The sequence below is a fragment of the Coregonus lavaretus genome (assembly GCF_964263955.1).
Source record: "Coregonus lavaretus genome assembly, chromosome: 6".
Classification (NCBI taxonomy): Eukaryota; Metazoa; Chordata; class Actinopteri; order Salmoniformes; family Salmonidae; genus Coregonus; species Coregonus lavaretus.
In genome coordinates, this window is record NC_139993.1 from 37,932,830 (window position 1) to 37,958,436 (window position 25,607).

General features: G+C 41.3%; 2 protein-coding genes across 3 annotated transcripts; one reads left to right on the forward strand and one right to left on the reverse strand.

Moving 5' to 3' along the window:
- Positions 1 to 3,715: 3,715 nt before the first annotated feature.
- LOC311131461 (secretory carrier-associated membrane protein 4-like) lies at positions 3,716 to 8,007 on the forward strand. Of its 2 annotated transcripts, none has more exons than XM_084164474.1 (7): positions 3,716 to 3,758; positions 4,315 to 4,346; positions 5,129 to 5,257; positions 5,380 to 5,536; positions 5,636 to 5,737; positions 6,019 to 6,136; positions 6,307 to 8,007. In XM_084164474.1, the coding sequence occupies exons 2-7, from the start codon at positions 4,340 to 4,342 to the stop codon at positions 6,487 to 6,489; spliced, it is 696 nt and encodes a 231-aa protein (XP_084020600.1). In that variant the 5' UTR covers positions 3,716 to 3,758; positions 4,315 to 4,339; the 3' UTR covers positions 6,490 to 8,007. The 2 variants fall into 2 exon arrangements, with proteins under 2 accessions (XP_084020600.1, XP_084020601.1); XM_084164475.1 differs by having other exon boundaries at positions 3,736 to 4,070.
- Positions 8,008 to 8,052: 45 nt separating this feature from the next.
- Positions 8,053 to 24,699, reverse strand: LOC311131454 (semaphorin-4E-like). Its single transcript, XM_084164463.1, has 15 exons — positions 24,553 to 24,699; positions 13,934 to 14,331; positions 13,625 to 13,767; positions 13,347 to 13,409; positions 13,080 to 13,178; positions 12,691 to 12,790; positions 12,205 to 12,315; positions 11,779 to 11,930; positions 11,421 to 11,593; positions 10,962 to 11,118; positions 10,585 to 10,807; positions 10,380 to 10,495; positions 9,828 to 9,991; positions 9,667 to 9,719; positions 8,053 to 9,545 (listed from the first exon to the last, which is right to left on the reverse strand). The coding sequence occupies exons 2-15, from the start codon at positions 14,040 to 14,042 to the stop codon at positions 8,815 to 8,817; spliced, it is 2,394 nt and encodes a 797-aa protein (XP_084020589.1). The 5' UTR covers positions 14,043 to 14,331; positions 24,553 to 24,699; the 3' UTR covers positions 8,053 to 8,814.
- Positions 24,700 to 25,607: the final 908 nt, after the last annotated feature.

Sequence of the window (25,607 nt, forward strand, 5' to 3'; positions counted from 1 at the left end):
GCAGGGGGTAGCAGAAGACTGCATTAGCTACATCGCAGCCTGCTAGCCAGGTTTTTCGTTCGTACCAATTTTTGGAAAATCCTCGGGTGTAGGACTTCCCCCCTTTAGTAGAAACCTGTTGAATTATTAAATTTGGTCTGGGAGGTCCTAATTGTTTCGTTGCCAATTTATCTTCATTTGTTCGCCGACAAAAATGAACTTCTTTCAAAGACACAATCGAGTTGCACTGAAGCCTAGCCATTTTGATAGTAGTAGTGAATTGATTGACGAGGCTACCCGCTCTTTTCTTAGTTACGTTCATGGTTATGTTACGTATGACGAAAGCGCGTAAGTGCAAGCCCTCAGAAACCCATAGAGATTGTATTGAAAGCTCTGATATTTGAAAAAAATAGATTTTACATGGGAGTCTATGACAGACTTCTGGGCGATTTTCAACCTGACTGAAATCGCCCCAAAAGGGGGGGGGGGGGCATTTGAAGCACGACTTTAGCCTGATTGGACATTTAGTGGCACTGTGGCAGATCAGACGTCTAGATTACAACACTGATAACTACTGTTGCCGTGATATAATTGATTAGAAAAAAAATCCCTTCCTTTTCCCGTTTGGCAGTGCGTCGCCCATATCGCCCTATTGAACACACCGCCCCTGCTTTCTTGCAACCTCTACACCTAACAATGCAGTGATCAATATCAATGTAGTACTAAAAAATAACAACAAAAATAACTAGATGTAACGCTGAGGAGAAAATGAGATCTATAAAAGGAAAAATCATTGATTGTCGATCTCTTCCTCTCACAACAAGGCCATCATGTGAGGAATTCCTCCTTTTTTTTTTTTTTCAGATGCCCTCTCTCAATAAATAGATACAGTTGAAGTCGGAAGTTTACATACACCTTAGCCAAATACATTTAAACTCAGTTTTTCACAATTCCTGACATTTAATCCTAGTAAAAATTCCCTGTCTTAGGTCAGTTAGGATCACCACTTTAATTTAAGAATGTGAAATGTCAGAATAATAGTAGAGAGAATGATTTATTTCAGCTTTTATGTCTTTCATCACATTCCCAGTGGGTCAGAAGTTCACATACACTCAATTAGAATTTGGTAGCATTGCCTTTAAATTGTTTAACTTGGGTGAAACGTTTCGGGTAGCCTTCCAGAACCTTCCCACAATAAGTTGGGTGAATTTTGGCCCATTCCTCCTGACAGAGCTGGTGTAACTGAGTCAGGTTTGTAGGCCTCCTTGCTCGCACACACTTTTTAAATTCTGCCCACAAATGTTCTATAGGATTGAGGTCAGGGCTTTGTGATGGCCACTCCAAAACCTTGACTTTGTTGTCCTTAAGCCATTTTGCCACAACTTTGGAAGTATGCTTGAGGTCATTGTCCATTTGGAAGACCCATTTGCGACCAAGCTTTAACTTCCTGACTGATGTCTTGAGATGTTGCTTCAATATATCCACATAATTTTCCTTCCTCATGATGCCATCTATTTTGTGAAGTGCACCAGTCCCTCCTGCAGCAAAGCACCCCCACAGCATGATGCTGCCACCCCCATGCTTCACGGTTAGGATGGTCTCCCGTGTAGCTCAGTTGGTAGAGCATGGTGTTCAAAACGCCAGGGTTGTGGGTTCGATTCCCACAGGCGGCCAGTATGAGAGGGAAAAAATGTTTATGCACTCACTAACTGTAAGTCGCTCTGGATAAGAGCGTCTGCTAAATGACTACAATGTAAATGTGTTCTTCGGCTTGCAAGCGTCCCCCTTTTTCCTCCATACATAACGATGGTCATTTCTTTATTTTTTATTTCACCTTTATTTAACCAGGTAAGCCAGTTGAGAACAAGTTATCATTTGCAACTGCGACCTGGCCAAGATAAAGCAAAACAGTGCGATAAAAACAACAGAGTTACATATGGGGTAAACAAAACATAAAGTCAAAAATACAACAGAAAATATATATACAGTGTGTGCAAATGTAGCAAGCCAAACTATTTTTGTTTCATCAGACCAGAGGACATTTCTCCAAAAAGTACGATCTTTGTCCCCATGTGCAGTTGCAAACCGTAGTCTGGCTTTTTTTAATGGCAGTTTTGGAGCAGTGGCTTCTTCCTTGCTGAGCGGCCTTTCAGGTTATGTCGATATAGGACTCGTTTTACTGTTGATATAGATACTTTTGTACCTGTTGTTTCCTCCAGCATCTTCACAAGGTCCTTTGCTGTTGTTCTGTGATTGATTTGCATTTTTCGCACCAAAGTACGTTCATCTCTAGGAGACAGAACGTGTCTCCTTCCTGAGCAGTATGAAGGCTGCGTGGTCCCATGGTGTTTATACTTGCGTACTATTGTTTGGACAGATGAACATGGTACCTTCAGGCGTTTGGAAATTGCTCCCAAGGATGAACCAGACTTGTGGAGGTCTACAATCTTGGCTGATTTCTTTTAATTTTCCCATGATGTCAAGCAAAGAGGCACTGAATTTGAAGGTAGGTCTTGAAATACATCCACAGGTACACCTCCAATTGACTCAAATTATGTCAATTAGCCTATCAGAAGCTTCTAAAGCCATTACATCATTTTCTGGAATTTTCCAAGCTGTTTAAAGGCACAGTCAACTTAGTGTATGTATACTTCTGAACCACTGGAATTGTGATACAGTGAATTATAAGTGAAATAATCTGTCTGTAAACAATTGTTGGAAACATTACTTGTGTCATGCACAAAGTAGATGTCCTAACCGACTTGCCAAAAGTATAGTTTGTTAACAAGAAATGTGTGGAGTGGTTGAAAAACGAGTTTTAATGACTCCAACCTAAGTGTATGTAAACTTCCGACTTCAACTGTACAATTAAGAGTTGCAGACAAAATTATCATTGATCAACTCCTTTGAGAATACAGTTGCCAACCAAGTACCATGTCTCAATGAAAATCACCAGAAAATACTAAAGTTTCGGAAAAGTATGAGCCTTTTTGTTGAGGTGTGGGAGGCAAGTTGTAGAGGTAGTGATGGATTAATTAGGTGTGACTGAGATCAGCAGAATTGAAGTTTCTTCACATATTGTTTGCGTTTCTGCTACTGTCGGGTGCAAAAGGTGTTGTAGGACATATTTGTAGGACACAGTACGGTACCCACATGGAAAAGACAGTTGCCTAAGCCTATGGTAAATACAATATAACGTATGTCAAGGGAATCGGACAATAGTAAACTCCTGACAATAGAAAAAACTTATTCAACATCAACTCCACAAAACTGATAGTTGATCAAGAAAATACATCATTGTTAATTTGCCATAACGTAGCTTTTCTTATCTAGGGACAAGAATTATCCAGCTCTCTCTGAAGTCACACGTCTCCTGTCCACGCCCTCTATAGGTTACGGGATCTGTAGTTTCACAATCGAAACAATCGTATTTAAATTTGCTTTGGTGGGACCTGTGTTGAACTACCACTCCCTCAATGCAGTGCGGTGGCTTTGGTTCGACGCGACCCCTAACGGTTTCCACCAGCTAGATACCACAGCCACAAAGTCAACATTAGCTATACCATACAAATTTATGAAAACAAAATGTCGCGTTTTGGTCTTAATTTAAGGTTAGGGTTAGGCATAAGGTTAGCAATGTGGTAAGGGTTAAGGTTAGGTTTATGTGTAAAATCAGATTTTAAGAAGATAAATTGTAGAAATAGGCGGGGTTTATGCCTTTGTGGCTGTGGTAGCTAGTTACGACCATCCCGAACCGAGCTTGAGTTAGTGGTTTTCAGGTAGGTGCTAGCAAAACATTGAATTACAAGAAAATAAGTTACACAATCACTAGCTTTATTTCTTTAACATTGAATCTGCTATTAATCAGTTCATTGTATCCACATGGCAGCTGACCTTTTTATGACATTTCGCTTGAAGACCGCTAACAAATTATTATCTACATACTGACAGTAGTACTAGCTAACTTTACGTTAGCTAATTACCTGGCTAATAGGGGTAGTTAGTCAAAATTGTATCTTACGCGTGGTCTTATTTTCTTGCCTAAATATAGCTAGCTACTTACATTTCTTATTTTTACGAAGTTATCAAAGGTAAGTGTATCTTTTAAACTGGGTTTACTAGAAAATTACCTCCTAGCTAGCATACCCATATCTAGTAGGGACACGTGACCTGACTATCTCATGCATATAATTTAATCTTTGTCATCATCTTGATATCACTGAGAGTATTTTGTTGTTGATTAGTTATAAATCACACACTGCACGTTCCCAGATAATTATTTATTTGAATGTTTATGAGATGTAAAGTATGCCAATTATTTGTGTTATGTTGCAGGAAAGGACACACATAGGATTTCATAATGACAGGTTTGTATCTAAATGTTTTGCAATTGAAGTCTTGCTGTAAACAATGCAATTATGTTCTTCATGAAACATGACATGTACCTGTTACAAGTAATGTATACGCATGACACAGATTATAAGTGACACACTCAATCTTTTTATTGAAATAGCCATACCATACTCATTAGGGCTGGGAATTGCTAGGGACCTCACGATATGATATTATCGCGATACATTGATGCCGATACGATATGTATTGGGATTCTAACGATTCTATATGTATTGCGATTCGATGTTCCCAACCTATTGCTCACCATATGTCTGCTGCAGAGGGACAAGAGGGAGCCATGTGAAAACAAGTTTTGATCACTCATGGAAATAAGTGCTGAAAACAAATTGGCTCCGTATTTAAAAAGAAGATGGAGAACAAGCAATGAAGGAAAAATACTGGAGTTTTGGTGCAACTACAGCCAACTAGCGCAAAAATAATATTACGATTGTCAAAACAATACGATATATTGGCAAAAATAATATCCTGACGTAACTATATATATATATATATATATATATATATATATATATATATTTTATTTTTTTATCGCATTATTATTATTATAAAAAATAATAATTTAATCACAAATTTTCATAGTTAAATTGTGGCCATAAAGATCAACTAATAACACTGACCACTTTCACTATTGTGCCTCACCATTTGTTATATTCCAAAAAAATCTCAAAATTCACCGTATTCTCGTTTCACTGACATCCTGTTTTCCCACGTGTAATCATCCGTTTCCTGTTTTCAGAGCGGGTCAACAACTTCCCCCCGCTGCCTCAGTTCCTAAGAATCAAGCCCTGCTTTTACCAGAATGTGGAGGAGGAGATCCCAGCCCCGCACCGACAGCTGGTGCGCAGGGTCTACAACCTCTGGATGTGTGAGTTACACCAACAATCTTTATTGGGTCACATATAGGCCTACTCTGGGAACTGGACTGTGTTTCATTCAATGCTGAGTGAATATGTTAATGTTTTGTGGTGTCTCTGCTCCTCTCTGCAGTGTATTCAGTCACACTGTGTGTGAACGTGGTGTCATGCATAGCTTGGTGGGCAGGAGGTGGAAGTGCAGCCAATTTCGGCCTTTCCCTGCTCTGGCTTCTTCTCTTCAGTCCGTGCAGCTACACATGCTGGTTTAGACCTCTCTACAAGGCCTTTCGGTAAGGTCCACTCAACAAACGTCAAGCCAAACATCTATAATTTTGCACTCCAAATACAATTTTCTTGACTGACTCCATAACTCCCTTTCTCTTTCCTAGGGCTGACAGTTCCTTCAACTTCATGGCCTTCTTCTTCATCTTCTTCCTCCAGTGTGTTCTTGCTCTCATTCAGACTGTGGGCATCTCTGGTTGGGGTGCTTGGTGAGAATGAATATTTTATATCCTCAAGTCTGGAAGGGACTGTCTAGGATTTTGGCTGCTATATCTGAATGGCTTGTGCCTCACTTACCTCAGGAATATAGAAAAATCTTCACAGCTTAGCAATAAAGATCACCTGTAGATTATGTATCAATGCCACCTTCATTTTACTCACTGCAGTGTCATGCTGTGATAGGTGAATAACTACAGCTGATGTAATCCAGTATTCATGCCATTGACAAATACTAACCCCACTGCTCCACCACTCTGATGAACCCCCAAAGTGGTTGGATTGCGACAGTGCTGTTTTTCAGCTACAACGTGGGTTCTGCTGTAGTCATGCTATTCTCAGCTCTGCTCTTTACTCTGGTGACTGTGTTGATGGGACTGGTTCTCATCAGGGTGAGTCCAACGCGCACACACACACCTAAAAAATGCATGAGCACCTGGAAACACACACACAAATCAGAAAAATACATAACATTTTGACAATTCACTCATTGTAGGCAAGGAAAGAGAATAAACTTTCAGGACTGTATGACTAGTTGGTTTGTCTGCTCTGCTTCTATCAGGTTCATAGGATGTACCGTGGCGGAGGGGGCAGCTTTGAGCGTGCACAGGAAGAGTGGACCAATGGACTCTGGAAGAGCGCCCCTGTGAGAGAGGCCGGCTTCAATGCTGTCACTGAAACTGGCCCAAGCCTACCCCAATACCCTGCTTCTGTGCCAAGCTACCCAGACAATGGCCCCTGGTAAAACCCTAAGTGGACTCTAGATGGAGACAGAGCACTTTTTCCATGGCATGCAGGATAGTCCACCACACCACACTTGTCCACCACATCACACTTGTACAATCTCACCTTGATAATATATGAAATGCATAGCTGGAATTTAAGTAAGAATGTTAAGAAAAAAAGGATAATCAGCTGATTTTATTCAGCAGTACTTCATTTTAGATTTAAAGAGGCCACTGTTATAGACACTGTTTACTGGAGTGGGAAGCTTTTCCAGGAAAACTAATCTAAGCCTTATATTGTTGGAAAAATGTGTGATGGATATCCAAAATATGATCCATTACATATGTTTAAATATTTTTATTTTCTACTCTCAAAATATGAATATGTTCCCTCATATTTGGAAGAGCGACTGAAATAAAAAAAAATATGATTTTCATTTGTACTTGGAGAGCTAGAAAGGGGTCTTGTATTATAGATTGTTTATATTACAGTAGCAGAATTAATACTGTTCAATAAAATTGATATGTCAAAGGCTTGTGCCTTATCTTAAAATGTCTGAAACAGAAAAGAAGCAAGGTGATTTCAAAGTTGTCTTTGGATCAATTTTGGTGGCTATATTCGGTGATCAATTCTTGCCAATTCAATACTGTACTGTATGAAATCAACAAAAGCCTTAACACTACTGGACGTGACTGAAGGATCAGGGTTCTCCTCTTGTAGCTGGAAATATGGATGTTTTTACTTAGTGATAATGTATTGTTTTTTTATTGATATCACAAGTGTTTGTTTTTGATACCTTTTCTTTTTACTTGATCTTCTTTGGCTTGTTTCTGAAAACTAAACGCGCCTTAATCGTACATACAGTATTTGCATGTAAAAAAAATATTTGCTTGACTGTCGCCTTAAGTACTGCTACATGTTTCAGTGTAACTAGACAAAGCCAATGAGAAATGTGCTTAAACACATTTATCACTAATGCTAGATTTCACATCAAAGGAATATTTTATCCTTCTTATTCAACCTGAGCCTTTTATTTTTCACTAATCGGGTGCAGTGTACTGATCTCTTCTTTCTTTGCTTTTGATGGTCAGTGCCCTGTTGTGGAAGCACCCTTCTCTCTAGCCAGTACTCCAAAACAGCTCATCTCTGTCAGTGTGTTCCAGGCTGGAGTCTGGCTGGGAGAGCAGCAGCCACTCATCTTGAGTATGTGACTTAACTTTTATTTTCTATTCAAGTGTTCCTCTCCAGGGTTAACTACCATAATGAGGTTTATTTTTTGTTTGTTTTGTATGGCTTGTCTGTAATGCGTGTCATTCTGTAGTGAATATTTAGACATTCTTAAATGCTTCAAATGCGTTGCTGCAATGACTCAGCCTAGAACAAACCATCCTGATCTTGCAAGCTTACATTGTTTCGCTACACAGATACTGTGTCCGTGTATTGAAACAGAATGTAAGCTTGCGAGATCAGGATGGATCGTATGAGGCAAGCAATGACTCACTAACTTAAACAATTCAGTAAATATTCTTATTAAGACCGTCTGACTGGTGTTATTCAGCTTCTCTTCCTGACAATTATCACATCACGTTTTAGTGTTTATTTCATACTTTAAAGTATGCATTTATTTTCAATATAATCAATACAGTATAAAACTCCATACCAATACTGTATTCACAGCTGTCAGTAGATCATAATGGCTGGCTGGGATATACAACACAGACCTCATCTGTCCATCATTGTGTAGTACAAAAACAAACTCCAGTGAAGTGACTGACATTACGTCAGTTACGTCACACATCTTACATAAAAAAGGTCCAATGCAGCCTTTTTATCTCAATGTCAAATCATTTCTGGGGAACAATTAAGTACCTTACTGTGATTGTTTTCAATTAAAATGGCCAAAAAAGAAACAAAAATAGTGAGAAGTTAACATGTATTGGGGGTATGATATTTGTGATTTGAAACTTTCTCATCATTATTCACAATTTATTCAGGACTATCTGTAATCATGGTAGCATCCACATTAACGTAGAAGTGTTTAGAATCATATTCTATTCTTATTTACAATAAAGCTGACTCAAATGACACAATACATGATTTACCATTAATTTCTATTGGGCACAATACTTTTGGAGCTCACTGTATATTTGCATTATGGCATGACTACACAAAATAAATTCAACCTGGTGGGGAAATGTTTTTATGGACAATTCCTAGAAAAATATTATAACAAACGTGCCTCTAAGTCCAATATACAGAGCCTGACATGGCCTTAGTGTCCTAAATCAGCTGCCTGGTAAGAGAGAAAGAGGGCAAACCCCCAGAGAGTGGTGAACACTCAGGGTCAGATCTCTGACTCGTTGTCAATGTAACCCAAACCGTCCATAGTGGAAATGTTGTGTCCTGGAGAAAAGTGGTGCTCCCCATTCCCTTTGAAAGCTATGACTGTGTGATGGTTATTGTTAGCGTTATGACTGGGTGTAGGTCCCAGCAACTTCATTTCTGAAGTCCTATTGTTTTGAATGTGCATGTAGTCAACTGACAGCCTTTTCACCTGGCAGGCACCTGAGTTCTCTGAAGATCTGTTTCTAAAGCTTCCTTTATACAGATTCCAGGTTACTAGACCAACCAGCATCAGAGAGAGGAGAGCTACCGCCACCTGCAGGCCTACCACCCTGCCATCTTCACTCCGTGACTCAGGAGGGAGAGGGGGCTCCAAAGTATGTGGCACCTCCAGGAGCTCTGGTAGTGGGGTATTGTGGCTATGGGGGGACTCTGTCGTCGTCTCCTCCTCATCCTCTGTGTTAGTGTGGGGCTGCAGTTGATAGACTGCCATAGTCCTGGTGTGCGGTCTGCTGTTCACCTGCTCTACAGACTCACAGGTGTACTGGCCCGCGTCGGTGGCAGAGGCATTAAGAATGAGGATCCCTCCGTTGTAGATGTAATACTTGGCATCAGACGGCAGCTGTTGCCCTAAGAAGAGCCAGTGTACCTGAGCCAGGTTGGAGTCAGGATGGCACGGCAGCTTGATGTTGTTCCCAGGGACTAAGGTGTAGTTCTCTGGCTTCACAGTCTCTGCAATACACACAAAAACGCAAGCATTCCTATGTGCATCTACTCGTCAAAGGAAGTGATGACTACATCTGTTCTTTGTTCGTAGTGTGCTGAACATTTAAATATTGTGAAATCAATTTACCTGATTTTGGACATTTTGATATATTACCATCTTTTAGACTTTGAATCATGTTCCTGAAAGATAAATAAACTTGAAACATTAGGGTATACTTAAATTCTAACATATAGTAAACACACTAATCTTTATTTAAAGTCAGAAGTTAGTCTACAGTGAAAACGTACATGTCAGAGGATGAGCTGGCCACAGAAGAGCAGATGCCAGTGGTGAGGTCCCATCCACAGTAAGGGTCTCTGGCCAAGACACAGTCCAGACACGACTCATAGCGGCCACAGTCACTCAGAGGCATCTGCACAGCTCCATACTCTGAGCCTGCATACAGCTGACCCTGGGGAAACAAGAACACAAACCAATACCACATGAGTGTCAGCAGCTCGATGAGTCTGTTCCACCCACTGTTGGTAACAGCAATGACACAATGCCATTCTCCTCGAATGATCTATTGTAAGTGCCAAGGAAATAAAAAGTAAATGAGTAACCATCGGTCTGCAGAAATGCCAGGAGACAACAATAAACTGCCATTGATCCCGTAAAACCCTTATGTTTACATTGTATGAATGACCACAATATCAGTAAAACGTTGTTTTGCAAAATGCTTCGTAAAATGTTGCTGCACCTTGGGAGTTTAAACCAGAGTTGCCAATAAGAACTTTGTGAAGAACGCATTTGTTAAATGCGCTATACAAATCAAGTTTGATTGACTGAGTTAGTGTTACCGTGCTGGAGGAGAGGCGTAGCGTCCTGATAGCCTCTGGGGTCTGGTACAGCTGTATTTCCTCAATGATGAACATCTCCCCAGCGTAGTTCACTGCCTTCTGCACATAGCCGTTCTCTGTAAGGAGAGAAGGACACCCATGTCATTGTCTGAGATCCACTGCCAGAAGAAGTCTGTTCTAGGGCTGTGTGTGCGCTGTACAGTACCTGTGCCGATGAACATGACTGCGTATCTCTCTCCATCCAGAGCTTGCACGTTGTCCACCACCAGTCGTGTGAACATGGCTCCTTTTTTGACCAGCAGCGGACCCCCAGTCAGAGGGCGCACGGCCTCGTCCATGAGGGGCCGGTCCCTGATGAACTGCAAGGTCTTGTCTGGCAGGTCCAGGGAGCGCTCCATCCCAAGGGCCCGCGCTGCATTGTTAATGCACTGAAAAACAACAGAGGATTGATGAGTGGTAATAACTTGAAAATAATACATTTATTAGTGCTGAGTTAGTAGCTGAACTGTAGAAAAGTAGATCATTTCCTTTTGTGGCCCTAAACCATTTAGATCTTCACAATAATATTAAAATGGGACATACGGCTCCAGGTCTGGGGGTGGGCACCTCTCCACTGTACATGACCCACTTCACATGCGACGTCTCCACAGTCACTGGCGTCTTAAACTTCCCCTTATTGAACACGTCTCCGATAGCTGACACACTGTACGCACACACTGCAGACATGTCGGACAAGCTCCTAGAGCAAACACACAGTCAGAAAAACTTGTTTGATGTTTTCAAACCACCAGTATATCATGGTTAGGTCCCTATGTCTTTCCTGACCACTTGGAAAATACCCTAGGCACTAGTTATAGTTAGCCTTCTATTAGCCTGGGGTTTCTGGTCAGGTCACAGGGTCGGAAAAAACTCCTGGCCCTATGATTATGGTAAACGTGCGTGTAAAGCAACCATTAAAAACATAGTGAGAATCTCAGTCCCCTTCCCACTGAAACAATGTTGCCAACTTTAAAGCCACTGGATTCTACTGACAATACTCACGACTGGGGAGTGAACACTGCGTAGAAAACACTTTTGCTCCAGTCATCGTTTTTGAGTAGGAAGACATCCTGTACAATGGAGGGCAGGCTGGACTCTGGCAGAGAGCAGTCCAGACGAGCCTTCAGGAACGACGTCCACTTCCTCTGGAGCGTCCGCTGGCCGCCCATATCCCCCTACACACAGTGTGAGTTCTAGTCAAACAAGTGAATGCTTTTGGAGAGAAGGGACACATGCACACACTATACCCTTGCACTGTTTAAACAGTGTACACATACTTTCCTTTCTTTATATTTAAAATACCATGTATGGACCAATGAAACTTATTGCAACTGAAAGTAAATTTGTAGCAAGTTGTTACCTTGCATACACGAGCCACTCGTGACACCATGAGCTTGTTGTAGAAGTCATACTCCATGGCGTTCTCGCTGAAGAACAGGTAAACCTTATCATCATCGCCCTCTGGGTTGTTATTGCTCTCGGGGACAAGGTCCATGTACACAAAGTTGGGCTCTGAAATCATAATGAGCACTTATTACGCTACCTATCAGGAACTGTTTTACAGGAGTAGCTGAAGTTTCATAATTCAAAACACAGAGACCTATAGGATCTAGGTTATTACTCAAGGCACATAGAGTATGTAAAATGCTATGGATGCATTTTGCCATTCAAAGTTCATCTTCAGGTGTTAGAGGAGATATGGTGCAGACATTAATAGAATCTAAGGCATGGTGTATAGCAGTATACAAGTTTATAACACAAGTATGAACAGAAAGGGAGAGCTGACCGTTGAGCCAGGAGCTCTTAAACTCGGTGCGGAGTGCAGAGGAAGAGCTGCGGAGAACCACAGGCTCAGAACCCAGGAAGTTGATTGAGGTTGCAGAGTACAGGTCATTTCCTGGCAGATCAGAGACATAACAAGAATCACAACGGGGAAACATAATGGATCTTCAAGCAAAGTAAATAATATTGTAAATATTTGGAGAGTTACAGGTGCAATCTTTAATTTTGCCACTGGCAACTCAAAGTAGTATAAACACATTCAGCCATAAAGCAAAAAATGTGTTCAATTCAAGAAGACCCAGCCCCCTCACTTTACAAACTCTCCCCCTCAATTAACAAACAAGTGCAGCGGCAGCACTTTCAACTGAAAATGAAAGTTAGAGATTGCACCTTTGAAACCCCACTTTTCAGTTGGTGCCCTTTGAACTTCAATGGGTGCACGATTGTGAGGGCAGATAACCAGAGACAGACAGAGAGTCACAGTACATACCGACCATGATGGAAGAGTATCTCTGGAAGGGATCAAAGGGGCATTTCCCTTTTCCCTCCTCCTGCGCTTCCTCTAGTCTCAGCTGTCCTTCAGAGTACGTCTGTCAGGGTCAGAAACAAAGCCACTATTTAGCCTTATTCATTCACATTGTTTCAGGGAGAGAGAAGCAGGAATATACCCCAGAGGGCAAAATTAGTTAACACTCAGTTGCCACTAACAATAGAGAGACGGAAGGCAGATAGGTGTCTGTAGTATGCAAACATTTCACACTCACTGTAAATATTCAGTGACAACTGCCTGCCTGCAGCAGTCACATGATTGCTTCAAACAACAGAGCTATTCTTACAGGAAGATGTCCTGCTGTCCTGTTCTGGCCAAGCTATACTTACCATGTAATCACAGGTGGGACTGAAAGCATTTGTCCCGCACACATACATTCTGCCGTCATCCACTTTATGCAGCGTCCGGATGTAGTTACGGCATTCGATCTGCAAGAGAACAGGGATGAGAAATGTCAAGGTTGATATAGTAATGTATGATTTCAGTGTATGTATCTGGTTCTGTTTGTCATGTCTTCTGTTGGTGTTCAGATAAACAACTCACTTCACACAGCTGTCTGCGGGGAGAACTGTTTCATGATTGATGGAGCCACTTACTTCAGCATGTTTCCCTTTGTATGTGCACTCCATCTGTTTCTCCTCAGTGACCCGCCAGTACACCTGACACAACAGAGAGCTGCACGTCAAAGTATGTTCTAGGTAATGGATTTATGGTTCCAAGGCATTGGTATTAGGTCACCGCAAAGTAGTTACAGCAGCCTTTTATTGCAGTCCATTTGTGATTTATAAAATTGGTGTATGCAAATGATACAGGATTACTGATAGCTAAAGAGGATATCTGAATACCTGTAATAAACAGAAGTTCTACTTCCTACCCATGACTTCTTGATGGAGATATCATTGATGTCCAGGGCATAGACAGCCTCTCGAGCCCCAAGCAGCAGCAGGCCCAAATCCTCTCGAACCAACATGGTGGAGTAGTTACAAATCCCTTGCTCTCTGAACAGCTTCATATTGTCTAAACAGGAAAGCATTTGAAAACTCAATGATAGCTCTGTATCACAAACTGTGTGTGTGTGTGTGTGTGTTCATTCACTAGTTATAAGGCCAACATTTTAGTATTTGAGGAAACTTCACTACACCGTTATGAGAAAACAGGGGAGAAGTGAGAGTGAGGGACTTACCCTGGTAGAGGACACTCTTGCGTGGGATACAGTTGTGAGTGTTGTATTCACTAAGAGACAGAGGAAGGAACAATCCACAGAAAACACCCAGGGCAGAGAGAGGAGACATGGCTTCTTGCCCAGGTGGGAGGGGATGTGTGGGAGCGCTGCTTAGTCTTGCTCACACAATAACACACTGTAGATCAAGGACAGCAGTTCATGTCTCTATAGAGACTCCAATCTTAGTATTCTGATGGTCGATAGCTATGTTGGTATCAGCCTCCAACAAACACTTGCCGCTGCTGCTACCTCCTCTGTAGCTCAGGAGTGAATCCATGCTGTCCCAGGTACTGTTGTAGGATGTGGTAGCTCAAACTTCCCAATTCAGGGGATCTTTATGCTGGTCCAGAGGCTCTCACCTAGGGACATGAGAACACAATACATGAGTGAGAGCGACACAACATAGACTACTATATGCCGTCTAAAGACAAAATATAGAACATGTTGATTTTATGATCCAACTGGCTAAAAGGAAGAAATGAAGAGGTCTCCACCTCCCTTACTCTCTCTTCCTGCCTGTCCTCCCCCAATAATAAGGACCTGGGTAAGGACCTGGGTGTGTGCTTCTTCCTTTTGATTACCAGGATACTAGCAGCTGGGAATATGCTCAGGTAGGGGCATGCATGCAGATCACACTGACTATCTAATATAACTTTCTGAGTTCCCTGTGAGTCACTGGTTTTAATACTTGGGTTGGGTCCCTTCTGCTCCTATGACTAGAGCACTTGAGTTTTTCCATACCATAAGACCTGACTAGGACAAACAGTGGGCCCTAGTTAAGGACTCTCCACAGTGATTTCAGTCTACGCAAATGGAGCTCCGTTTGAGTCGCATTCCAAAAATGCAGCCTCACAAAAGTACTTAGAACTATGTAGAGAGCTACACAAACGACCCTGCGTCGGATCCGTTGAGTAGACTGTGGAGAGCCCTTTAAACTAAACAAGGGCCCATGGAGTTTTTCCAAGACAGGTCACGTGCACAAGAAAAACCTAGGGCCCTATCCATGACAAGCAACACAAAACGCTGATGACTTATTTCTTTCAAAGTTCAAAAACACAGAAATACTGTTAAACGGACTCAAAAAACTGACATGCTGGTTCCTTGTTGTTACTTTAAACACAGAAACATGCTGGTGCATGCTAACGACTGCTCAACTGTTGGCAGAGCAAGGAGAGCACACATACCTTACGCCTCAGGCGAGTGGGGCTACAGTTAAGCACTACAGCTGGTTTGAATGACTACAAGTTGTTATTCACTGTGTTTGACAGACATGTCCAAGCAGTGAAGACAAGCAGTAATGCCTACAACAGGGATCATCAACTAGATTCAGCCGCGGGCCAACTTTTGGATGGTCGGGGGGCCGGAAGTGGATGGTCGGAACATAATTACAAATAATTTGTAGACTGCGAATTGACCGCAAGAAGCCCAAACAGATATAATATTTGACTAAAACATAATCATTTCAAACCTTGCTTACATTTGTATACGATCACTTGCCTCTCTATTATGCGTGGGAATACTTGGGAACAGATTTCCAAAATTAAAAATCACTTGGAGCTGATTTCCTGGTGTTTTTAGTATTTTATGGCAAACAATGAAACATTTAACACGTTGAGAGAGTCAATACAAAACACGTCGTCAAATGATGTCACTGACCCTCCAGTGAAGTTTCACATCAGTCTGTAGATTCGTGAATCTTTTTATGACACCTAAGCCACATCTATCTACATGATCAACCATCCTCACCTTTAGGTGGCTTTCAAACGGCGTGTGAAGTATTTGAGAAACACAATGGTGTGAAATCCGATGGTGTGTTCTTTTATAGGAGATGAATGGTAATTTTTCTAGTACAGCCAGTGAAACCAGCTTGAGGATCTATAAAACAAACAACTTAGAACTACGCAAAGCCCAAGTTACATCATTTGTACAATTGAACTTTTCTCAATTTGAATATATTTTCTAATGCTGACTGCATCATGCCTGATTGTTGTTTACTCAATCGACAGCTCCATAATTGATGCAATTCACCTACAGTTGAAGTCGAAAGTTTACATACACCTTAGCCAAATACATTTAAACTCAGTTTTTCACAATTCCTGACATTTAATCCTAGTAACAATTCCCTGTCTTAGGTCAGTTAGGATCACCACTTTATTTTAAGAATGTGAAATGTCAGAATAATAGTAGAGAGAATGATTTATTTCAGCTTTTATTTATTTCATCACATTCCCAGTGGGTCAGAAGTTTACATACACTCAATTAGTATTTGGTAGCATTGCCTTTAAATTGTTTAACTTGGGTCAATCGTTTCGGGTAGCCTTCCACAAGCTTCCCACAATAAGTTGGGTGAATTTTGGCCCATTCCTCCTGACAGAGCTGGTGTAACTGAGTCAGGTTTGTAGGCCTCCTTGCTCGCACACGCTTTTTCAGTTCTGCCCACAAATTTTCTATAGGATTGAGGTCAGGGCTTTGTGATGGCCACTCCAATACCTTGACTTTTTTGTCCTTGTTTGCCACAACTTTGGAAGTATGCTTGGGGTCATTGTCCATTTGGAAGACCCATTTGCGACCAAGCTTTAACTTCCTGAATGATGTCTTGAGATGTTGCTTCAATATATCCACATAATTTTCCTTCCTCATGATGCCATCTATTTTGTGAAGTGCACCAGTCCCTCCTGCAGCAAAGCACCCCCACAGCATGATGCTGCCACCCCGTGCTTCACGGTTGGGATGGTGTTCTTCGGCTTGCAAGACCCCCTTTTTCCTCCAAACATAACGATGGTCATTATGGCCAAACAGTTCTATTTTTGTTTCATCAGACCAGAGGACATTTCTCCAAAAAGTAAGATCTTTGTCCCCATGTGCAGTTGCAAACCATAGTCTGGCTTTTTGATGGCGGTTTTGGAGCAGTGGCTTCTTCCTTGCTGAGCGGCCTTTCAGGTTATGTCGATGAAAAAAAAAAAAAACATGTATGCATTCACTAACTGTAAGTCGCTCTGGATAAGAGCGTCTGCTAAATGACTAAAATGTAAATGTAAATATAGGACTCGTTTTACTGTGGATATAGATAATTTTGTACCTGTTTCCTCCAGCATCTTCACAAGGTCCTTTGCTGTTGTTCTGGGATTGATTTGCACTTTTCGCACCAAAGTACGTTAATCTCTAGGAGACAGAACGCGTCTCCTTCCTGAGCGGTATGACGGCTGCGTGGTCCCATGGTGTTTATACTTGTGTACTATTGTTTGTACAGATGAACGTGGTACCTTCAGGCCTTTGGAAATTGTTCCCAAGGATGACCCAGACTTGTGGAGGTCTACAATTTATTTTCTGAGGTCTTGGCTGATTTCTTTTGATTTCCCCATGATGTCAAGCAAAGAGGCACTGAGTTTGAAGGTAGGCCTTGAAATACATCCACAGGTACACCTCCAATTGACTCAAATGATGCCAATTAGCCTATCAGAAGCTTCTAAAGCCATTACATCATTTTCTGGAATTTTCCAAGCTGTTTAAAGGCACAGTCAACTTAGAGTATGTACACTTCTGACACACTGGAATTGTGATACAGTTAATTATAAGTGAAATAATCTGTCTGTAAACAATTGTTGGAAAAATGTATTGTGTCATGCACAAAGTAGATGTCCTAACCGACTTGCCAAAACTATAGTTTGTTAACAAGAAATGTGTGGAGTGGTTGAAAAACGAGTTTTAATGACTCCAACCTAAGTGTATGTAAACTTCCGACTTCAACTGTACATAGCAGATGTTGAGAGTAGGGTAAATGTGTAAATTAGGCTAAATGCTGCATTGGGTATAAACTGAGTGTACAAAACATTAAGAACACCTTCCTCATATTGAGTTGAACCCCCTTTTGCCCTCAGAACAGCCTCAATTCGTTGGGGCATGGAGTCTACAAAGTGTCGAAAGCGTTCCACAAGGATGCTGGCCCATGTTGACTCCAATGTTTCCCACAGTTGTGTCTCCAATGCTTCACCCAGTTGTGTCAAGTTGGCTGGATGTCCTTTGGGTGGTGGAACATTCATGATACACACGGGAAACTAATGAGCGTGAAAGACCCAGCAGCGTTGCAGTTCTTGACACACTTAAACCGGTGCGCCTGGCACCTACTACCATACCCCTTTCAAAGGCACTTAAATCTTGTCTTGCCGATTCACCCTCTGAATGGCTCACATACACAATCAATGTATCCATTGTCTCAAGGCTAAAAAATCCTTCTTTAACCTGTTTCCTCCGCTTCATCTAAACTGATTGAAGTGGATTTAACAGGTGACATCAATAAGGGATCATAGCTTTCACCTGGTCAGTCTGTCATGGAAAGAGCAGCTGTTCCTAATGTTTTGTACACTCAGTGTATATACAGGGCCTTCAGAAAGTATTCATAGCCCTTAACTTATTCCAAATGTTGTTGTGTTACAGCCTGAATTCAAAATGGATTAAAGAGTTTCTCATCCATCTACGCACAATACCCCATAATGACAGTGAAAACATTTTTGCAAATGTTGTGAAAATGAAATACAGAAATATCTAATTTGCATAAGTATTCACACCCCTGAGTCAATACTTTGTAGAAGCACCTTTGGTGGCGATTACAGCTTTGAGTTGTCTTGGGTGTGTCTGTATCTGCTTTGCACATCTGGATTTGGGGATTTTCTCCCATTATTCCTTGCAGATTTCCTCAAACTCAGTTAAATTAGATTGGGAGTGGCGGTGAACAGCAATCTTCAAGTCTTCCACAGATTTTCAATGGGATTCAAGACTGGGCTTTGGCTGGGCCACTCAAGGACTTTCACATTCTTGTTCTGAAGCCATTCCAGCATTGCTTTGGCTGTATGCTTGGGGTCATTGTGCTGTTGGAACGTAAATCTTCGCCCCCAGTCTAAGGTCGTTTGCACTTTGAAGCAGTTTCTCATCAAGGATTTGCCTGTATTTGGCTCCATTCATTGTTCCCTCTATCCTTACCAGTCTCCCAGTCCCTGCTGCTGAAAAGCATCCCCAAAGCATGATGCTGCCACCACCATGCTTCATGGTAGGGATGGTGTTAGACGGGTGATGAGCTGTGCCTGGTTTTCTCCAGACATAGCACTTTGCATTCAGGCCTAAGAGTAAAATTGTTGTCTCATCCGACCACAGAATCTTTTGCCTTATGCGCTCAGTCTTTCACGTGCCTTTTTGCAAACTTCAGGCGTGCTGTCATGTACCTTTTTCTCAGGAGTGGCTTCAGTCTGGCCACTCTCCCATAAAGCTCAGATTGGTGAAGTGCTGTAGAGACTGTTGTCCTTCTGGCAGGTTCTCCCATCTCAGCCAAGGAACTCTGGAGTTCTATCAGAGTGGTCATTGGTTTCTTGGTCACCTCCCTGACCAAGGTCCCTCTTGCCTGTTTGCTCAGTTTGGTCGGAAGGCCAGATCTAGGCAGAGTCTGGGTAGTTCCATATTTTTTCCATTTACCAATGATGGAGATAATTTCTAGAGTGTTGAAACTATTTTATACCCTTCCCCAGATATATGTGTCATCAAAATTCTATCTCGGAGCTCTACTGACAGTTCCTTGGACATGGTATAATAGTTTCTGCTCTGACATGCACTGTCAACTGTGGGAATTTATATAGACAGGTGTGTTTCTTTCTAAATTATGTCCAAATCATGTCCAATTGAATTGGCCACAGGTGGACTCCAATCAAGAGGATGATGAAAAGAAATTGGATGCCCCTGAGCTCAATTTGCACATGAGCTCAGGTGCATCCAATTTGATGGCAATTTTCAATAAATTAGCAAGATTTTCTAAAAACACTGTCATTATGGGGTATTGTGCGTAGAATACAGTGGGGGAAAAAAGTATTTAGTCAGCCACCAATTGTACAAGTTCTCCCACTTAAAAAGATGAAAGAGGCCTGTAATTTTCATCATAGGTACACGTCAACTATGACAGACAAAATGAGAAAAAAAATCCAGAAAATCACATTGTAGGATTTTTAATGAATTTATTTGCAAATTATGGTGGAAAATAAGTATTTGGTCAATAACAAAAGTTTCTCAATACTTTGTTATATACCATTTGTTGGCAATGACACAGGTCAAAAGTCTTCACAAGGTTTTCACACACTGTTGCTGGTATTTTGGCCCATTCCTCCATGCAGATCTCCTCTAGAGCAGTGATGTTTTGCGGCTGTCGCTGGGCAACACAGACTTTCAACTCCCTCCAAATATTTTCTATGGGGTTGAGATCTGGAGACTGGCTAGGCCACTCCAGGACCTTGAAATGCTTCTTACGAAGCCACTCCTTCGTTGCCCGGGCAGTGTGTTTGGGATCATTGTCATGCTGAAAGACCCAGCCACGTTTCATCTTCAATGCCCTTGCTGATGGAAGGAGGTTTTCACTCAAAATCTCACGATACATGGCCCCATTCATTCTTTCCTTTACACGGATCAGTCGTCCTGGTCCCTTTGCAGAAAAACAGCCCCAAAGCATGATGTTTCCACCCCCATGCTTCACAGTAGGTATGGTGTTCTTTGGATGCAACTCAGCATTTTTTGTCCTCCAAACACGACGAGTTGAGTTTTTACCAAAAAGTTCTATTTTGGTTTCATCTGACCATATGACATTCTCCCAATCCTCTTCTTGATCATCCAAATGCACTCTAGCAAACTTCAGACGGGCCTGGACATGTACTGGCTTAAGCAGGGGGACACGTCTGCCACTGCAGGATTTGAGTCCCTGGCGGCGTAGTGTGTTACTGATGGTAGGCTTTGTTACTTTGGTCCCAGCTCTCTGCAGGTCATTCACTAGGTCCCCCCGTATGGTTCTGGGATTTTTGCTCACCGTTCTTGTAATCATTTTGACCCCACGGGGTGAGATCTTGCGTGGAGCCCCAGATCGAGGGAGATTATCAGTGGTCTTGTATGTCTTCCATTTCCTAATAATTGCTCCCACAGTTGATTTCTTCAAACCAAGCTGCTTATCTATTGCAGATTCAGTCTTCCCAGCCTGGTGCAGGTCTACAATTTTGTTTCTGGTGTCCTTTGACAGCTCTTTGGTCTTGGCCATAGTGGAGTTTGGAGTGTGACTGTTTGAGGTTGTGGACAGGTGTCTTTTATACTGATAACAAGTTCAAACAGGTGCCATTAATACAGGTGACGAGTGGAGGACAGAGGAGCCTCTTAAAGAAGAAGTTACAGGTCTGTGAGAGCCAGAAATCTTGCTTGTTTGTAGGTGACCAAATACTTATTTTCCACCATAATTTGCATATAAATTCATTAAAAATCCTACAATGTGATTTTCTGGATTTTTTTTCATCAATTTGTCTGTCATAGTTGACGTGTACCTATGATGAAAATTACAGGCCTCTCTCATCTTTTTAAGTGGGAGAACTTGCACAATTGGTGGCTGACTAAATACTTTTTTTCCCCACTGTATATTTTTTAAATTCATTTTGAATAAAGGCTTTACTGTCATAAATATATTTTTAGTCGTGGATATTAAGTTCAACCACCTCTGGCATAGTTAAATATGTAGCGCTCCACTAGAGAAGGCAAAGGGCATCCACATGTGTACTTTGTGGCGGACCTGATATGGCAGCACCCAGAACACTAAAACCCAAACTTGCACTGACACTCCAATATCATCATCTGGAGATTGATTTGGTGCAAATGGTCTGAAAATAGGCCTTAGTAGTGCTTCTACATTTGACTTGAGCAAAAATGCCCTCTCCTAATCTGTAGGCTACTGCTGCCCAGAATTGAGTTGTACTGTAACTGATTTACCAGAGCTGTGAATGGCAGTGACAGTGTGTTCCATGGGGCTGGGTTTGAACAGGAAACTGGGAGTTCACCTCTGACAGTCCTTGTGTCATAGCCACTGTTGTGAAACACCATTGTGTGGAGAAAACACACCCAGTTCAGGACGAGATTATGTTTTCGCTAGCTCAGATAACTAAAATAAATAATTTTATCAAGATGACAATAGGCCACCAGATGTGTTATTAGGTTGAGAAAGTTAATTAGCTGGAATAATAAAACGAATTGCTAAACGTTTTTGCCGTGAATGGGGTTATGAGTGACCAGGGTTATGTATAGTGAAGCCACTGGGGACTTCATATACAGTGCTGTGAAAAAGTATTTGCCCCCTTTCTAATTTTCTCTACTTTTGCATATTTGTGATACTGAATGTTATCAGATCTTCAACCAAAACCTAATATTAGATAAATGGAACATAAGTGAACAAATAACACAACAATTACATATTTATTTCATAAACAAAGTTATGCAACACCCAATTCCCCTGTGTGAAAAAGTAATTGCCCCCTTACACTCAATAACTGGTTGTGCCACCTTTAGCTGCAATGACTCCAACCAAATGCTTCCTGTAGTTGTTGATCAGTCTCTCACGTCGCTGTGGAGGAATTTTGGCCCACTCTTCCATGCAGAACTGCTTTAACTCAGTGAGGGTTTTCAAGCATGAACTGCTCGTTTCAAGTCCTGCCACAACATCTCAATTGGGATTAGGTCTGGACTTTGCCATTCCAAAACTTCAAATGTGTTGCTTTTTAGCCATTTTCATGTAGACTTGATTGTGTGTTTTGGATCATTGTCTTGCTGCATGACCCAGCTGCGCTTCAGCTTCAGCTCACAGACGGATGGTCTGACATTCTCCTGTAGAATTTTCTGATACAGAGCAGAATTCATGGTTCCTTCTATTAAGGCAAGTCGTCCAGGTCCTAAGGCAGCAAAGCATCCCCAAACCATCACACCTCCACCACCATGCTTGACTTTTGGTATGATGTTCTTACTGTGGAATGCAGTGTTTGGTTTTCGCCAGGCATAATGGGACCCATCTCGTCCTCCACAGTGACGTGAAAGACTGATCAACAACTACAGGAAGCATTTGGTTGGAGTCATTGCAGCTAAAGATGGCACAACCAGTTATTGAGTGTAAGGGGGCAATTACTTTTTCACACAGGGGAATTGGGTGTTGCATAACTTTGTTTATGAAATAAATATGTAATTGTTGTGTTATTTGTTCACTTATGTTCCCTTTATCTAATATTAGGTTTTGGTTGAAGATCTGATAACATTCAGTATCACAAATATGCAAAAGTAGAGAAAATTAGAAAGGGGGCAAATCCTTTTTCACAGCACTGTAGGCTATAACAATTTATGAAACAATGTTTTATACAATGACTTGAGTATAAACAGACAATAACCTTTTATTTTATTTACTAGGCCCTGTTCTAACAAATTGAGCACAATCAGTGAAACATGCATGGCTAGGCTGCCTACACAAACACATCATGGGCAAGTCTCAGCAGGAGCTGGGAGACAAAGGAAAATTTGAACTCCTTCAAATCTCACGCTGCTCACAGAGGCTCCTCCTTACAGTTTTATGGGAATACCCAACTTCTGCCAACTGACATATTGACTATTTAATTGAGCAGGTCCCACTTTGCCACTGGGAATATCGGCATACCAGGCTGGTCATGTCCAATGTGTTTCCACTGGTAAAATCAATCCTTATTGATTTAGAGAATTTACACCAATGTTTCCTGCCTCTGAGCTGTCATGCAGCGTACCAATTGCACTGGGATTTGACATTGTGTTACCAGCTATGTGTGTCGATAATACACAACAATGACAACATGTTCATTCATCTCTCATGAATAATAAAAATGATATGCCATTTAGCAGACGCTTTTATCCAAAGCGACTTACAGTCATGTGTGCATACATTTTTACATATGGGTGGTCCCGGGGATCGAACCCACTACCCTGGCGTTACAAGCGCCATGCTCTACCAATTGAGCTACAGAGGACCACAGATTACATAAACATTTGACCAATTACGCAAGACGTTTGGTTCTGGGTTAATTACATGTTCATTGACATAAACCCATTTCCCTATTACAATATAAACAATCTTTGAATAAATTGAAAATATTACCTATTGTTCAGATATTTAAAGTCATTCTGTGTTGATGACATCTTTGGGAGAATAGATTTTAAAAAACAGTGGACAGCTAGTCAAAAAGAGGTTCCATCTAATACATGATTGAAAGCACTTCTCATAATTAATAACAGACGTTTGCATAATTCTCAGTTAGTCAATGTTTCTGACTTGACTGTGATTTACCTGCTGATTCAACCTCACACCTGGACTATGTCTATAGTCCATGAGGTGTGTTATTATGACTCATAAAAACGATGTAAAATAATACATTTCTGATTCTGATAAAGAAATGAAAGGAATGACAGATGGGAAAAGGTGAGTTATAAAACGTACGTGCTATAACCCTTTAATTTAATCGGGCTAATATTGATAAGTTACTTTTATTACTGAATAGGACAGGTGAAAATCACTACACCTTAAAACTAGTCAAACGTGTCCACTAAAAGGAGTGCACGCCGTGGATAATAATCTTGTTACACCACTTTACCTGCTACCAAGGTGGCTGGCTAGTTAGCTTGCTAGTTGAGAATCATTTCACTTGTTACAAATGTATCTCACCCATGAAGAACAACCCAACAAATGCTGCTCGCGCAAGTTCAAATACCAATAGACCGACACGACTTACCGGTAATAGCACTATTTATTCTCAGTCTACATCGTTAGAAATTGATCCAAAGTATCTTCCATTTCACATCGATATTATCTTTCGGCTCCACCTGTAACGTTTGCTGGCTAGTGTGCGCGTTAACGCGATAATCCCATGGAAGCGGTCTCTACCAGTGCCGCGTTCAAAACAACTGGGTACTCGTAAATCTCCACTTCCGACATCAGTGTATTCAAGACAACTGGGAACTCGGAAAAAAACGAGCTCCGACTGGTAAAAACGTTTTCAATGGTCATCCAACACGGAATTCCAAGTTGGAAACTCGGGCATCTTTATCGAACTCCGACTTCCGACCTGAAGGTCACTGACGTCATGATTTGACCTCGTTTGTTCCTGAGTTCCCAGTTGTCTTGAAAGCACCACAAGTACCTGGTTGGGGACATGCATCACGTGACCATGTTTTTCTATTTTCGAATGATTGACGTTGATTGACTGTTACATTAGACTGATATATTTTCTCAGTTTTTAGGATGATACCATTTGACGTGGTTTTCTGGTAGGCTATAATTTTAAAGACTTTGTCTAAAACGAACTTGATGTATGTTATTGTCCTTGTATACATGTATAGCACAATTGGCAGTCACATAATATTTGTTCACAATTTTGACACTAGCATTGCAAGAAAATATTGAAATATGGACTTTAATTAATGCACTATTAACCGCTATAGACATTTCTTTTTTTACAAAGGCTACCGATACAAAAGACTGTACATTCCAGAAAATAGCACTTATTTTCCTTATTGCTAAATTAAGCTTTACAGAACTTGGGTAACTTTAAATTACCCTGAGAATAATATTTACACAACAAAAATGTTTAATAGAGGTTAGGACAGAGTCAAACTACACTCACAACACAAGAGATAAAAAATTACTTGCTGAGATAATTTCAGTAGAGGAAATATGATTAATTGGGAACATAAAAAGTATTAGGGTTTTGGGCTGTATTTGCTTTCATGGGCCCTGGCTGGAGTTGGGGTCCTGAAGTGTTTATTGTCATGGGCTGTGGCTGGAGTT